Raw genomic sequence first — 16131 nt, 5'->3', positions numbered from 1 at the left:
CCTCCCTCCGCATCCTCGGTCGGTGGCAGGCTCTCCCGCTTTTGCGACATTTGGCTGTCACAGGTCAAAGACCGGTGGGTAACAGACATTTTGTCTCACGGGTACAGAATCGAGTTCAGTTCTCGGCCTCCACTTCGGTTCTTCAGAACCTCCCCACACCCCAACCGAGCAGATGCCCTGCTGCAGGCGGTGGACTCTCTAAGAGCAGAAGGAGTCGTGATCCCTGTCCCCCCTCAGGAACGGGGGCGAGGATTTTACTCCAATCTCTTTGTGGTTCCAAAAAAGGACGGCTCCTTCCGTCCTGTTCTGGACCTAAAACTGCTCAACAAGCATGTGAACGCCAGGCGGTTCCGGATGGAATCCCTCCGCTCAGTCGTTGCCTCAATGTCTCAAGGAGATTTCCTAGCATCAATAGACATCAAAGATGCTTATCTCCACGTGCCGATTGCTACAGAGCACCAACGCTTTCTACGCTTCGTGATAGGAGACGACCATCTTCAGTTCGTAGCTCTGCCATTTGGTCTGGCGACAGCCCCTCGGGTGTTCACCAAGATCATGGCGGCAGTGGTAGCAGTCTTGCACTCTCACGGACACTCTGTGATCCCTTACTTGGACGATCTACTGGTCAAGGCACCCTCTCAAGAGGCATGCCAACTCAGCCTGAATGTTGCACTGGAGACTCTCCAGGCGTTCGGGTGGATCATCAACTTCCCAAAGTCAAATCTGTCACCGACCCAATCACTAACGTATCTTGGCATGGAGTTTCATACTCTCTCAGCGATAGTGAAGCTTCCGCTGGACAAGCAGCGGTCTCTACAAACTGGGGTGCAGGCTCTCCTTCAAAGTCAGTCGCACTCCTTAAGACGCCTCATGCACTTCCTCGGGAAGATGGTGGCGGCAATAGAGGCGGTTCCGTTTGCGCAGTTTCATCTGCGTCCACTTCAATGGGACATTCTCCGCCAATGGGACGGGAAGTCAACATCCCTGGACAGGAAAGTCTCCCTTTCCCAGACGGCCACAGACTCTCTGCAGTGGTGGCTTCTTCCCACCTCATTATCACAGGGAAGATCCTTCCTACCACCGTCTTGGGCGGTGGTCACGACAGACGTGAGTCTGTCAGGGTGGGGAGCAGTCTTTCTCCACCACAGGGCTCAGGGTACGTGGACTCAGCAGGAGTCCACCCTTCAGATCAATGTTCTGGAAATCAGAGCAGTGTATCTTGCCCTACTAGCCTTCCAGCAGTGGCTGGAAGGAAGGCAGATCCGAATTCAGTCGGACAACTCCACAGCGGTGGCATACATCAACCACCAAGGGGGGACACGCAGTCGGCAAGCCTTCCAGGAAGTCCGGCGGATTCTGATGTGGGTGGAAGCCACAGCCTCCACCATATCCGCAGTTCACATCCCCGGCGTAGAAAACTGGGAAGCAGACTTCCTCAGTCGCCAGGGCATGGACGCAGGGGAATGGTCCCTTCACCCAGACGTGTTTCAGGAAATCTGTCGCCGCTGGGGGGTGCCGGACGTCGACCTAATGGCGTCACGGCACAACAACAAGGTCCCAACCTTCATGGCACGGTCTCGCGATCAAAGAGCGCTGGCGGCAGACGCCCTAGTGCAAGATTGGTCGCAGTTCCGGCTCCCTTATGTGTTTCCACCTCTGGCACTCTTGCCCAGAGTGCTACGCAAGATCAGATCCGATTGCAGCCGCGTCATACTTGTCGCCCCAGACTGGCCGAGGAGGGCGTGGTATCCGGATCTGTGGCAGCTCACGGTCGGCCAACCGTGGGCACTCCCAGACCGACCAGACTTACTGTCCCAAGGGCCGTTTTTCCATCGGAATTCTGCGGCCCTGAACCTGACTGTGTGGCCATTGAGTCCTGGATCCTAGCGTCTTCAGGATTGTCCCAAGGGGTCGTTGCCACCATGAGACAGGCTAGGAAGCCCACGTCCGCTAAGATCTACCACAGAACGTGGAGGATATTCTTATCCTGGTCCTCTGCTCAGGGAGTGTCTCCCTGGCCATTTGCATTGCCTACCTTTCTTTCTTTCCTGCAATCTGGGTTAGAAAAAGGTTTGTCGCTCGGCTCCCTTAAAGGTCAGGTCTCGGCGCTATCCGTCTTTTTTCAGAGGCGTTTGGCACGCCTTCCTAAGGTGCGCACGTTCCTACAGGGGGTTTGCCATATCGTACCCCCGTACAAGCGGCCGTTAGATCCATGGGAGCTGAACAGGGTACTAGTTGCCCTCCAGAAGCCGCCCTTCGAGCCTCTGAGGGAGGTTTCACTTTCTAGACTATCACAGAAAGTGGCTTTTCTGGTAGCGATCACATCTCTTCGGAGAGTGTCTGAGCTGGCAGCACTATCATCCAAGGCTCCCTTCCTGGTCTTCCACCAGGACAAGGTTGTGCTGCGCCCCATTCAGGAGTTTCTCCCGAAGGTGGTATCCTCTTTTCATCTTAATCAGGATATCTCTTTGCCTTCGTTTTGTCCTCATGCAGTTCATCTGTATGAGAAGGATTTACATTTGTTAGATCTGGTGAGAGCACTCAGAATCTACATTTCCCGCACGGCGCCCTTGCGCCGTTCGGATGCACTCTTTGTCCTTGTCGCTGGTAAGCGCAAAGGGTCGCAGGCTTCTAAGGCCACCCTGGCTCGATGGATCAAAGAACCAATTCTTGAAGCCTACCGTTCTGCTGGGCTTCCGGTTCCATCAGGGCTGAAGGCCCATTCTACCAGAGCCGTGGGTGCATCCTGGGCATTACGACACCAGGCTACGGCTCAACAGGTGTGCCAGGCAGCTACCTGGTCGAGTCTGCACACTTTCACCAAACATTATCAGGTGCATACCTATGCTTCGGCGGACGCCAGCCTAGGTAGAAGAGTCCTGCAGGCGGCAGTTGCCTCCCCGTAGGGGAGGGCTGTCTTGCAGCTCTAACATGAGGTATTTCTTTACCCACCCAGGGACAGCTTTTGGACGTCCCAATCGTCTGGGTCTCCCAATAGAGCGCCGAAGAAGGGAATTTTGTTACTTACCGTAAATTCCTTTTCTTCTAGCTCTTATTGGGAGACCCAGCACCCGCCCTGTTGTCCTTCGGGATTTTTCGTTTGTTTGCGGGTACACATGTTGTTCATGTTGAACGGTTTTCAGTTCTCCGATGTTACTCGGAGAGAATTTGTTTAAACCAGTTATTGGCTTTCCTCCTTCTTGCTTTTGCACTAAAACTGGTGAGCCAGTGATCCCACTGGGGGTGTATAGCCAGAAGGGGAGGGGCCTTACACTTTTTAGTGTAATTGCTTTGTGTGGCCTCCGGAGGCAGTGCTATACACCAATCGTCTGGGTCTCCCAATAAGAGCTAGAAGAAAAGGAATTTACGGTAAGTAACAAAATTCCCTTCTTTGTTACTTACCGTAAATTCTTTTTCTTATAGTTCCGTATTGGGTGACCCAGCTCCCTCCCTGTTGCCTGTTGGCAATTTTCTTGTTCCGCGTGTTATCACCGGCTGTTGTCGTGGACAGAGTCTCCGGTTGTTCCGGTTCTTACTCGGTTCTACTTGTGGGTGGCTATTCTCCTTCAGCTTTTGCACTAAACTGGCTAGGACTGGCTACCAGGGGGTGTATAAGCTCAGAGGGAGGAGCTACACTTTTAAGTGTAGTACTTTGTGTGTCCTCCGGAGGCAGAAGCTAAACACCCATGGTCTGGGTCTCCCAATACGGAACTATAAGAAAAAGAATTTACGGTAAGTAACAAAATTCTCTTTTTTTGGCATATTCCAGCTACTGTAGTTGAATGGGATATTTCATATCTTATTGATATGCAGCTGAACTAAAAATCCATGTGGCATAATGAATAATTGCAGATTTTAATGTCTGCAATCAGCATGCTTATTATTTGAGCAGATCCTGCATGGAACAGGTGCTGCAGTGGTGCTAGTCCTCTTTAGGATCCTCTAGAATCTACTAAAATAACTAAAATAAACAAAAAAGCTAGACAAGTGTGGGATCAGCATAATCCTGCTGACTTGGACAATCGGGATGCCAGGTAATTTTTACCACACAATGTATGCCGTAAAGCCTTCCTTCCAAAAATGTCAGTATTAAGGTTGGATTTTTTTTTCCATGAATAGGGTCATTCAAAAGTACAATTTGTCCTACAAAAAAAAAAAACAGTCCTTATACTTCTATATAGACCGTAATATAAAATAATAGCTCTTGAACAGGAAGAAAAAGCTAAAACGCAAAAATGGAAATGAGCTATCTTGGGAAGGGTTAAAGGTTGTTATATGAAGACCCAGCACTGAGCGCACCTGTAAAAGTATATAGTGCATTTTGGTTTGTCTGCCTAGCATTTCTTTGCCTTATGGTTTTTGAAAGGCTCATTGATAAAATTGAGAATACGGTGAATTTTAAATACTGTCAAACCTTGTTATGGGTTATTCTGATGTGCCATGTTTCATCAGGACATTTACAGCCTTGTTCAAAGTATTGCAAAAGCCAAGAAGACAGCTCCGAGACGTCCAGTCAGGAGGAAGGTGAGGGAACTGAAGGTTGTGACATCAAATAATATATTACAGATAGCAGTGAATATTTTTATCAGTAGGAAAGAGTACTGTTTTGGTTTTTTTGCACTGATACACCCAACAAAAATAGAAATAAATATTATTAAAACACCCCTGATGATGTAAAGATGTGGAGAGGGTAATGTCAGTAAGGCTGGGGCCACACGGGGATTACTGCGATCCCCTTGCATGAGACTCTGCTCGTGCTGGCAGTACAGCAGAGCCGAGTCTCATGCTTGTGTCCTTGCAACTGAGGTCCGTTCGTGCGAGCAGACCTCAGCTGCGGGGGGCAGGCCGGCACTCAGGAGGGGAGGGAGGGATTTCTCTCCCTCTCTCCTGCGTAGTCAGCTATAGCCATTCTCGCATTGCACTGGCAGTACACCGGTGTACCGCGAGTGCAGTGCGATTTTTCTCTCGCCCCATTCACTTGAATGGGTGCGAGAGAAAGAGTCTCGGATTACAATCGCAGCATGCTGCGATTGTTTTCTCAGTCCGATTAGGGCTGAGAAAATAATCGCCCATGTGTGCTGACACACAGGCTAGAATTGGTCCGAGGGGAATGCGATGTTTTATCGCACTCCACTCGCACCGATTTTCTCGCCGTGTGGCTTAGCCCTAACAGTGATTCATGGATGTGCTTGTTTCTTCATGCTCTAGAGTACAAAAGGGAGGTAATGATTTATTTCAAAGTGTTAGAAGTATTTCTTTGTCGCTCTATTGGGAGACCCAGACAATTGTTTTTTTTTTTTTTTTGTTTTTTTTTTGACAATTGGGGTGTATAGCTTCTGCCTCCGGAGGCCGCACAAAGTATTACACTCAAAAGTGTTAAGCCCCTCCCCTTCTGCCTATACACCCCCCGTGCTCCCACGGGCTCCTCAGTTTTTTGCTTTGTGCGAAGGAGGTCAGACACGCACAGCACAGCTCCACAGTTTAGTCAGCAGCAGCTGCTGACTATGTCGGTTGGAAGAAAAGTGGGCCCATATAGGGCCCCCAGCATGCTCCCTTCTCACCCCACTCTTGTCGGCGGTGTTGTTAAGGTTGAGGTATCCATTGCGGGTACAGAGGCTGGAGCCCACATGCTGCTTTCCTTCCCCATCCCCCTCAGGGCTCTGGGTGAAGTGGGATCCTATCGGTCTCCAGGCACTGAGACCGTGCTTCATCCACAACTCCTGTGGAGCCTGCTGGATAGGAGCCGGGTACCGTTCAGGGACATGGCCCTGCTACGTGAAGGTACTCTGTATCCCTGTGGGGACCGCGCACGGCAACACCTCAGCTTTGCTGGGTGTGCTAGTGCACCCGGAACCGCGGCACTGACCGGGTTAAACTGTGCCATTACACACTCAGCGTCGCTGAGTGTGTTTATATGTAGGGGCTACCGCGCTAACCGCCGCTGCCATGGGAAACTGCGGCGCGGCTGGGACTTGTAGTTCGCCGGGGACTTCGGCGTCGGCCGCGCTTTTACGGCGGCCACGCTTATACTCGAGTCCCCGGCTTGCTTGCGGCCTAGTTTCCCTTTCTCCCGCCCTCAGCCCTGACAGGCAGGGGAAGGGCGGGGCGCTGCACGGAACGAGCAGCACTGAGGGCTGGAGTATGATTTCCATACTCCACCCCCCTCACTGTGCACAGTGTGAGCACCTCGGCCACGGCTCCCTCCTCTCGTCAGGACGCCGCAGCCATTTCCTGTCAGCTCCTACGACGCTGCAGAGAGGGACAAACCCTGGGAGACCCAGACACGGTCTCTGGTGGCCTCATAACCGCTTTAGGCGGATGGTAAGCAGCACCTGTGGTGCTAGCCCCATGGTGCTGTAGTGTATTGATACATTATTTGTTTATAGTATATATTTTACACTGTATGAGCACAGTTCATTCTGGCTATATACCCTATTGTGTTACTCAGGGCGCCCACAAAAGGCAGGGGTGCCAAAACACAGGCTTATTATGCTGCCTGCGTCGCTTGTACGACCCAGCTGCCGGCAGGTTCCATTGACCCTCATTGTGTGCATTGTTGGGCCCCTGTGACAATTCTTCAGCCAGGGCCCCTGCTAAGAGGGGCCCAGGGGGAGCCACCTGTTGACACTGTCCTAGTGACGGGGACGGAGTTTGCAAAACTCTCTGAGACTATGGCTAAGATACTAGAAGCCTTGCAGTCCAGACCGGTATCTCAGCAAAGGGACTCTGTTGAATCATTGTTCCCTGGCCCCCCTCAGTTGGACCAACAATGTCCCCCCGGGGTATCTCATAGATCCCAGGCTGAGGGTTCTGACTTAGACCCCAGCCCCAGACCGATTAAGTGGGCTCGCTTAGAATTTCCCTCGACATCATATTGTTCAGGGTCTCAGCGGGGGGAATCTCTGGTTGATGATGCGGAGACAGCTGATCAGGATTCTGATCCTGAGGGCGCTCTCAATCTTAATACTCCAGACGGGGACGCCATAGTGAACGTTCTTATTGCGTCCATCGATCAAATGCTGGATATTTCTCCCTCAGCTCCTCCGGCGGAGGAGTCAGCTTCTCATACACCGAGTATGTTTCTAGACCACTCTGATTTCAGAGAGGCACTCCAGAATCATCATGCTTGTCCAGATAAGCGTTTTTCTAAGCGCCCTAAGGATACACGTTATCCTTTTTCCCCTGACGTGGTTAAAGGTTGGACTCAGTGTCCCATGGTGGATCCTCCAATCTCCAGACTGGCGGCTAGATCCATACTTGCAGTGGAAGAGGGGGCCTCGCTCAAAGATGCCACTGACAGGCAGATGGAGCTCTGGTTGAAATCCATCTATGAAGCTATCGGAGCTTCTTTTGCCCCAGCATTCGCAGCCGTATGGGCGCTACAAGCTATCTCAGCAGGTCAAGCGCAAATTGAAGCAGCCACATGCACGGCCGCGCCACAAGTGGCATCCATTACCACACAGACCTCGGCAATTGCGTCTTACGCTATTATTGCTGTCCTGGACTCTGCGAGCCGTACGGCGGTCGCGGCCGCCAATTCGGTGGTACTCCGCAGGGCCTTGTGGCTACGGGAATGGAAGGCAGATTCTGTTTCCAAAAAAGCGCTTAACCAGTTTGCCAATTTCTGGCGACAGGCTGTTTGGCGAGCGTCTGGATGAAATCATCAACCAATCCAAGGGAAAGGATACATCCTTACCCCAGCCCAAACAGAACATACCCCAACAGAGGAGAGGGCAGTCGAGGTTTCGGTCCTTTCAGGGCGCGGGCAGGTCCCAATTCTCCTCGTCCAAAAGGTCTCAGAAAGGACAAAGGAACTCTGATGCATGGCGGTCTAAGTCACGTCCTTAAAAGGCCACCGGAGGCGCCGCTAACAAAGCGGCTTCCTCATGACTTTCGACCTCCTCTAGTAGCATCCTCGGTCGGTGGCAGGCTCTCCCGCTTTTGCGACACCTGGCTGCCACAAATAAAAGACCGCTGGGTGAGAGACATTCTGCCTCACGGTTACAAGATAGAGTTCACCTCTCGTCCCCCGACTCGATTCTTCAGGTCATCCCCGCCTCCCTAGCGAGCCGAGGCTCTTCTGCAGGCGCTGCGCACTCTGAAGGCAGAAGGAGTGGTGATCCCGGTTCCTCTTCAGTAACTGAGCCACGGTTTTTACTCCAACTTGTTTGTGGTCCCAAAGGAGGACGGGTCTTTCCGCCCGGTCCTGGACCTGAAACTGCTCAACAAACATGTAAAAACCAGACGGTTCAGGATGGAATCCCTCCGCTCCGTCATCGCCTCAATGTCCCAAGGAGATTTCCTTGCATCGATCGATATCAAAGATGCTTATCTCCACGTACCGATTGCTCCAGAGCACCAGCGCTTCTTGCGCTTCGCCATAGGAAACGAACACTTGCAATTCGTGGCACTGCCGTTCAGCCTGGCAACAGCCTCACGGGTTTTTACCAAGGTTATGGCTACTGTAGTAGCGCTCCTACACTCGCAGGGTCACTCGGTGATCCAGTACTTGGATGCTGATCAAGGCACCCTCTCAAGAGGCATGCCAACGCAGTCTCGACGCTTCCCTGAAGACTCTCCAGGGTTTCGGGTGGATCATCAATTTTCCAAAGTCAAATCTGACACCGGCCCACTCGCTGACATATCTTGGTATGGAGTTTCATACCCTCTCAGCGATAGTGAAGCTTCCGCTGTTCAAGCAGTAGTCACTTCAGAAAGGGGTACAATCTCTCCTTCAAGGCCAGTCACACCCCTTGAGGCGCCTCATGCACTTCCTGGGGAAGATGGTGGCAGCAATGGAGGCAGTTCCCTTCGCGCAGTTTCACCTGCGTCCCCTTCGATGGGACATCCTACGCAAATGGGACAGGAAGACGACGTCCCTCGACAGGACCGTCTCCCTCTCTCAGGCGACCAGAGCTTCCCTTCGGTGGTGGCTTCTTCCCACTTCATTATCGAAGGGGAAATCCTTCCTTCCCCCATTCTGGGAAGTAGTCACGACGGACGCGAGTCTGTCAGGGTGGGGAGCGGTTTTTCTCCACCACAGGGCTCAGGGTACGTGGACCCAGCAAGAGTCCTCGCTTCAGATCAATGTTCTGGAAATAAGGGCAGTGTATCTTGCCCAGAAAGCGTTCCAGCAGTGGCTGGAGGGCAAGCAGATCCGAATTCAGTCGGACAATTCCACAGCGGTGGCATACATCAACCACCAAGGCGGCACACGCTGCCGGCAAGCCTTCCAGGAAGTCCGGCGGATTTTGATGTGGGTGGAAGCCACGGCATCCGCCATATCCGCAGTTCACATCCCAGGCGTGGAAAACTGGGAAGCAGATTATCTCAGTTGCCAGGGCATGGACGCAGGGGAATGGTCCCTTCACCCGGACGTGTTTCAGGAGATCTGTTGCTGCTGGGGGGTGCCGGACGTCGACCTCATGGCGTCCCGGCACAACAACAAGATACCAATGTTCATGGCACGGTCTCAAGATCCCAGAGCTCTGGCGGCAGACGCCTTAGTTCAGGATTGGTCGCAGTTTCAGCTCCCTTATGTGTTTCCTCCGCTGGCACTGTTGCCCAGAGTGTTACGCAAGATCAGGATCGACTGCCGCCGCGCCATCCTCGTCGCTCCAGATTGGCCGAGGAGGTCGTGGTACCCGGATCTGTGGCATCTCACGGTCGGCCAACCGTGGACACTACCAGACCGAACGGACTTGCTATCTCGAGGGCCGTTTTTCCATCTGAATTCTGCGGCCCTCAACCTGACTGTGTGGCCATTGAGTCCTGGACCCTAGCGTCTTCAGGGTTATCTCAAGACGTCATTGCCACTATGAGACAGGCTAGGAAACCAACGTCCGCCAAGATCTTTCACAGGACGTGAAAAATTTTTTTTTTCTGTCATGGTGCTCTGTTCAGGGTTTTTCTCCCTGGCCATTTGCATTACCTACTTTTCTGTCCTTCCTTCAATCTGGACTGGAAAAGGGTTTGTCGCTCGGCTCCCTTAAGGGACAAGTCTCAGCGCCCTCTGTGTTTTTTTTCCAGAAGCACCTAGCCAGACTTCCACAGGTACGCACGTTCCTGCAGGGGGTTTGTCACATCGTTCCACCTTACAAGCGGCCGTTAGAACCCTGGGATCTAAACAGGGTTCTGATGGTTCTTCAGAAACCACCATTCGAGCCAATGAGAGATATTTCCCTCTCACGCCTTTCGCAGAAAGTGGTTTTTCTTGTAGCAGTCACTTCTCTTCGGAGAGTGTCTGAGCTAGCAGCATTGTCGTGCGAAGCCCCTTTCCTGGTGTTCACCAGGACAAGGTGGTTCTACGTCCGGTTCCGGATTTTCTCCCTAAGGTGGTATCCCCCTTTCATCTCAATCAGGATATCTCCTTACCCTCTTTTTGTCCTCATCCAGTTCACCAATGTGAAAAGGATTTGCACTTGTTAGATTTGGTGAGAGCACTCAGACTCTACATTTCTCGTACGGCGCCCCTGCGCCGCTCGGATGCACTCTTTGTCCTTGTCGCTGGCCAGCGTAAAGGGTCACAGGCTTCCAAATCAACCCTGGCTCGGTGGATCAAGGAGCCAATTATCGAAGCTTACCGTTCGGCTGGGCTTCCGGTTCCCTCAGGGCTGAAGACCCACTCTACCAGAGCCGTGGGCGCGTCCTGGGCTTTGAGGCACCAGGCTACGGCTCAGCAGGTGTGTCAGGCGGCTACCTGGTCAAGCCTGCACACTTTCACGAAGCACTATCAGGTGCATACCTATGCTTCGGCGGATGCCAGCCTAGGTAGACGAGTCCTTCAGGCGGCGGTTGCCCACCTGTAGGAAAGGGCCGTTTTACGGCTCTCTTACGAGGTATTAATTTACCCACCCAGGGACTGCTTTTGGACGTCCCAATTGTCTGGGTCTCCCAATAGAGCGACAAAGAAGAAGGGAATTTTGTTTACTTACCGTAAATTCCTTTTCTTCTAGCTCTAATTGGGAGACCCAGCACCCGCCCTGTTTTTTTGTGTACACATGTTGTTCATGTTGAATGGTTTCAGTTCTCCGATATTCCTTCGGATTGAAGTTACTTTAAACCAGTCTATAATTCTTTTTCCTCCTTCTTGCTTTTGCACCAAAACTGAGGAGCCCGTGGGAGCACGGGGGGTGTATAGGCAGAAGGGGAGGGGCTTAACACTTTTGAGTGTAATACTTTGTGCGGCCTCCGGAGGCAGAAGCTATACACCCAATTGTCAAAAAAAAAACAAAAAAAAAAAACAATTGTCTGGGTCTCCCAATTAGAGCTAGAAGAAAAGGAATTTACGGTAAGTAAACAAAATTCCCTTCATTTGAAGGTTTATACCAAAATGATAAAGGGCATTATATATTGCCCCCAACAGTGACCTAACAGGGTCCCAGTGCAGTTTACTTTGGTTGTCTTGTACCACAGTTCATAAAGAGGACAAGTACATTTATTGTGGACAATGTTCCTAGTGTCTTACATGTGTAATGTCTTTAATTTGTGACTTAACCCCTTACTGACATATGACGTCCTGCTACGTCATATGCCAACTCCCTGACTGATGCAGGCTTGCACACAGAGCCCACATATTTCCCTGTTGATGGCTGTATTATTTAACTATCATCTGTCTCTAACAGTCACGGGAGAAGCAGAGTCCTGCTCACTGCTGGTAACCTGTTAAATGCCACTGTGAATTGCTGGCAGTGGCATTTAATACGTGCTGACAGGTGGTGTGCCATTCTGTGCACTCATCAGCACACCTGTAACTTGGTCACAGGTAATCAATGGGTTTCCTTGCCAGTCAGGGATTTGCAGAAGATCCAGGTGCTTGTCATGAAGGGTCTTTCGTGAATAGTTGGTGATCATAGCAAACTGATTTTCTCTCTACACAGCAACACTGATGCACTGCTGTGTAAAGCACAAGTGATCCGATGATCACAAGTGTCCTAAGGGGTCTATCAAATACAGTAAAAAGTGAAAAAGTTTTAATATGAAAAATTATAATTAAATTAGATCTCACAGCCCTTTTCCCCCATTGAAGGGAATCTGTCACTCTCGTTAATGGCCTACATGTTGTATACAGCTGTGAAATTATTCAGACCTGTATACCTCCTGGATGTTGGCATGTTCTTTAAAAAAGATAATCTTTTATAGCTTTGGTCTTCTAAGCTATGGAGTATATGCTACATGGAAGATAAGACTGCCTTCGGTCTTCATTATACAAGATTTCTCCTCCCCTTCTCTCCAGTGTCCCTTTGACATCAGATTCGCTGCCCACCTTCTCTGTACTGTTCCACCCTTCTGTGGGCACTCTATTCAACATTGATGTGTAGAGGACAGATGGCAGGCAGAATATGCAGGCTCGAGATTTCCCGCGTACTGATTACATTGCATACAAGATTATATACACCACTGTACCACAGAAAATATTACTTGTGCCGTGACTGAAATCTTATGACGTAAAGAGTGCAAATACTGTTGTGAAATCTTTAATTAATTAGGATGTTAAAACTGACTTCATATTGTCTTTTTTTTTTTTTTTTTCCCCTTTCTTTTTTAACTAGACTTTATACACCATACGTCAGTTCATAAGAAATCTGCTGGGAAATGTTCAGTCGCAAAGTAAGTTGAAGCTTTAGAGTAATTTCTTTCCTCTATGCAGGAAACAAAAATAGGAATTACTAAGTCACTATTATATACGTCCTTTAATGATCTCGGCTGATGGTACCTTTAGGATCCATTCACACAGCTGTGTGGGAGTTGCTGTTTTTTTTCCCCCCTGAAACAGGTAGCTGTTTCAAGTTTTCTTTGTTTTCTTGTTTTTTTTTCATTGACCTTGTAATGGATTAGTTAAAAATGGAAGAACTTCGAATGGAATGCAGAGGTATGAACGAAGCATGTGTTCAGCGTTTTCTACTGAACCCCATATACCTTAATAGCCACTTATGACCTGCAAAACTGAAGAGAATAGAGAATAGAACACACAGAGTCTCAAAATAGGTGTGCACAGATCAGTGAAAAACTATGGGTCCGTGTGATGTTCATTAAAATAACGGACAGCACATATGTACACACTTGCAATTAGGGTATGTGCCCATAGACGCAGCGGGTCCTAACCTGCGGGTCCACGAGTCTCCTCCACAGGAGACCGCAACTGCTTGTACCCCCAATCAAGGTTCAGTGTGCTGCGGTCTTTCACGTTTGTTCTCCCTACAGAGCACACATGTGAATCCGCAGCAAACAATTGACATTCTGCGGTCTGGAAAGACGCACCGCACTTCAGTGTTTGCTGTGGAAAAAACAAGCACAGTGGGCATGGGATTTCAAGAAATCCCGTCCACTATGCTTGTACTGTACAACACAGCGTTTTGGACGCAGCGAAAACACGCTACATCCAAAATTCTGCAAACACTGATCATGGGCACGCACCCTTACAGAAGTGAAATGTTTCATGTTATTGTTGATGAAATTTGCACACACTGCAGCAGAGATTTTGACCCACTCCTCCATACAGATGTTCTACAGATCTTTCAGGTTTTGAGGCTGTCGCTGGGCAACATGTTTCAGCTCCCTCCAATGATTTTCTATTGGGTTCAGGTTTGGAGACTGGCTAGGCCACTCCAGGGCCTTGAAATGATTCTTATGTAGCCACTCGATAGTTGCTCTGGCTGTGTGTTTCAGGTCATTGTCACGTTTGAAGACCCAGCCACGACCCATCTTCAATGCAAAAATATCACAATACATGACCTCATCCATCCTCCCTTCAATACGGTGCAGTCGTCCTGTCCCCTTTGCAGAAAAGTACCCCCAGAGTATGTTTCCACTCCCATGCTTCACAGTTGGGACAGTGTGATTGGGGTTGTACTCATCCTACTCAAAATTCTACTTTGGTCTTATGTGACTATTTTGCCTCCTCTGGATCATCCAGATGGTCATTGGCGAACTATAAACAAGCCTAGATGTGCTGGCCTGAGCAGGGGTACCTTGAGGCGTACATTGTTACTAACACTAATCTTTGAGACTGTGGCTCCAGCTCTCTTCAGGTCATTGACCACATCGTCCTGTGTAGTTCTGAGCTGACTCCTGACATTTCTCAGAATCTTTCTTAGCCCACGAGGCGAGATATTTCATAGAGCCCCAGACCAAGTAAGATTGATAGTAATCTTACGTTTCTTCCATTTTCTAATTGTGCCAACAGTTGTTGCCTTCTCACCAAGTTGCCTGCCTATTGTCCTGTAGCCCATATGAGCCTTGTGCAGATCTACAATTTTGTCCCTGATGTTCTTGGCCAGCTCTCCGGTCTTGTCCATGGTGGAGAGTTTGGGTGTGATTGTGTGTGGATTGGTGTCTTTTAGTGTCTTTTATACAAGTAATGCGTTCAAACAGGTGAAATTAATATAGGCAGGGTAGGAGGGCCTCTTAAAGGCAAAATAGGTCTGTGAGAGCCAGAATTCTTGCTATTTGCTAGGTGATTAAATACTTATTTCATGCAATAAAATGCAAAATAATGATTTAAAAATCACTGTTTTCTGGATTTTTCTTTTTCTGTATGTCACAGTTGAAGTGTAACTACGATAAAAATTACACCTCTCTCCATTCTTTGTAGGTGGGAAAACTTGCAAAATCAGCAGTGTATCAAATACTTATTTCCCCACTGTATGTAACGCGCGCACACACACGCACACGTTAACAGACCTAGATCCATCTAGTTTAACCTACCTTCACCATTTTTTACACTAAATTATCTATACCCGACAATGTCGTGTGCACTGAGGAAATCATCCAGCCCTTTTTTACAAGCTGTTATAGTGTCTTACATTACTACCTCCTTGTGGTAGGGCATTCTACAGTCTAACTGCTCTAACTGTAAAGAACACTTTCCTTTTAAGCTTCTGGAATCGCCTTTCTTTCACCCGTATGGAGTGTTCCCGGTTCCTTGGTATTGTTTTTGGAAGGAATAAGTCATGTGCCAGTCCTTTGTATTGACCAGATATGCATTTATACATATCCTCTCAGACGTCTTTTTTTTTTTTTCTAAGCTAAACAAACCCAACTTTTCCATCCTCTCATCATATGGGAAGCCTTCCATCTCTTGTAATAATCTAGTGGTTGCCTTTTAATTGACTCTAACTTCTAAACATCCTTTTTCAAATGTGGAGCTCAAAACTGGATCCTATATTCTAGATGTGGACTTACAGGTGATTTATAGAGGGGTAACAATATTTTGAGATTTAATCGACTGTTTTTATATATTCTAAAATATTTGCTTTTACAGCAATATACACTGGAGATCAAAATTGGAGAACACCACACAATTTCCTAAATGTTGAGGTCATTGTGTAGTCCTATGTGATTATAGCCTAACATGAGTAAACTAGCAGTATTTTAAGCTTATTTCATAAACTGATTTTTTTCAAAAGCACATTAGAAAAATGTAAATATGATAAATGAAAAACACCACTGATCAAAATTACAGAACACTTTCAGATACCTGCAAGTTATTGACGTTCTGGCACCTGGTGCTAATTTCTTTAATGATCTGACAAACCCTATGTAAGGCCGGAGTCACACTTGCGAGTCTCGCATCGTATCACCCGACACAGCTGCACACGCTCCAGGCAGGAGTGTCTCTGCTGCATAGAAACACATGCATCCGACCTGCTCCTGTCAGCAGAGAGTGCGGCCGTGCCAGGTGATGCGATGTGATGCGATGTTAGACTCGCAAGTCTGACTCCGGCCCAACTGGCAGCCTAACTTTCCAGTTTGCACTGACTTTGCAAAAATGGTGTGCCATTCCAAAGTGACTCCGGCAGCAGGTTGTTCAGTTGAAGGCCAAAGGGGTGACCCTATCAGCCATAGCATGAAAAGTTGGTCATTCCAAGTCTGTGATTTCGAGAATAATAGATCTTTAAAACATCACAAACTCTTAAGTCTCCCAAGAAGGCTGGTTGCCTCGAAAGACAAATGCAAGAGAGGATAGGATAATACTGAGCATCTCCATGGGTAATAGTTTCAGCACTGCAGCTGGATTTGCTCGCCAGTTCAGCACTGAACAGGGTAAGGATCTGTCTCGTCATACAGCGTCACAACGTTTGAGCATTTGGACTGAAAACCTACTCTGCAGTGAGCAAACTACTCATTAGA

At 49.0% G+C, this 16131-nt stretch overlaps 1 protein-coding gene across 4 annotated transcripts in view; it reads left to right on the top strand.

Moving 5' to 3' along the window:
* The window catches only part of ZCCHC2 (zinc finger CCHC-type containing 2), a 118613-nt gene that overhangs the window by 51635 nt on the left and 50847 nt on the right, over positions 1-16131 (top strand). For 3 of the 4 annotated variants that reach the window (XM_075314837.1, XM_075314839.1, XM_075314836.1), the window contains exons 7-8: positions 4453-4524; positions 12552-12609. In XM_075314837.1, coding sequence (XP_075170952.1) covers positions 4453-4524; positions 12552-12609 — 130 coding nt within the window. The remainder of the gene's footprint in view (positions 1-4452; positions 4525-12551; positions 12610-16131) is intronic. The other variant, XM_075314838.1, reaches the window with a different exon arrangement.

The sequence above is a fragment of the Anomaloglossus baeobatrachus genome, chromosome 6, assembly GCF_048569485.1.
Source record: "Anomaloglossus baeobatrachus isolate aAnoBae1 chromosome 6, aAnoBae1.hap1, whole genome shotgun sequence".
In the NCBI taxonomy this organism is placed as follows: Eukaryota; Metazoa; Chordata; class Amphibia; order Anura; family Aromobatidae; genus Anomaloglossus; species Anomaloglossus baeobatrachus.
This window is presented reverse-complemented; position numbering and strand designations above follow the sequence as displayed.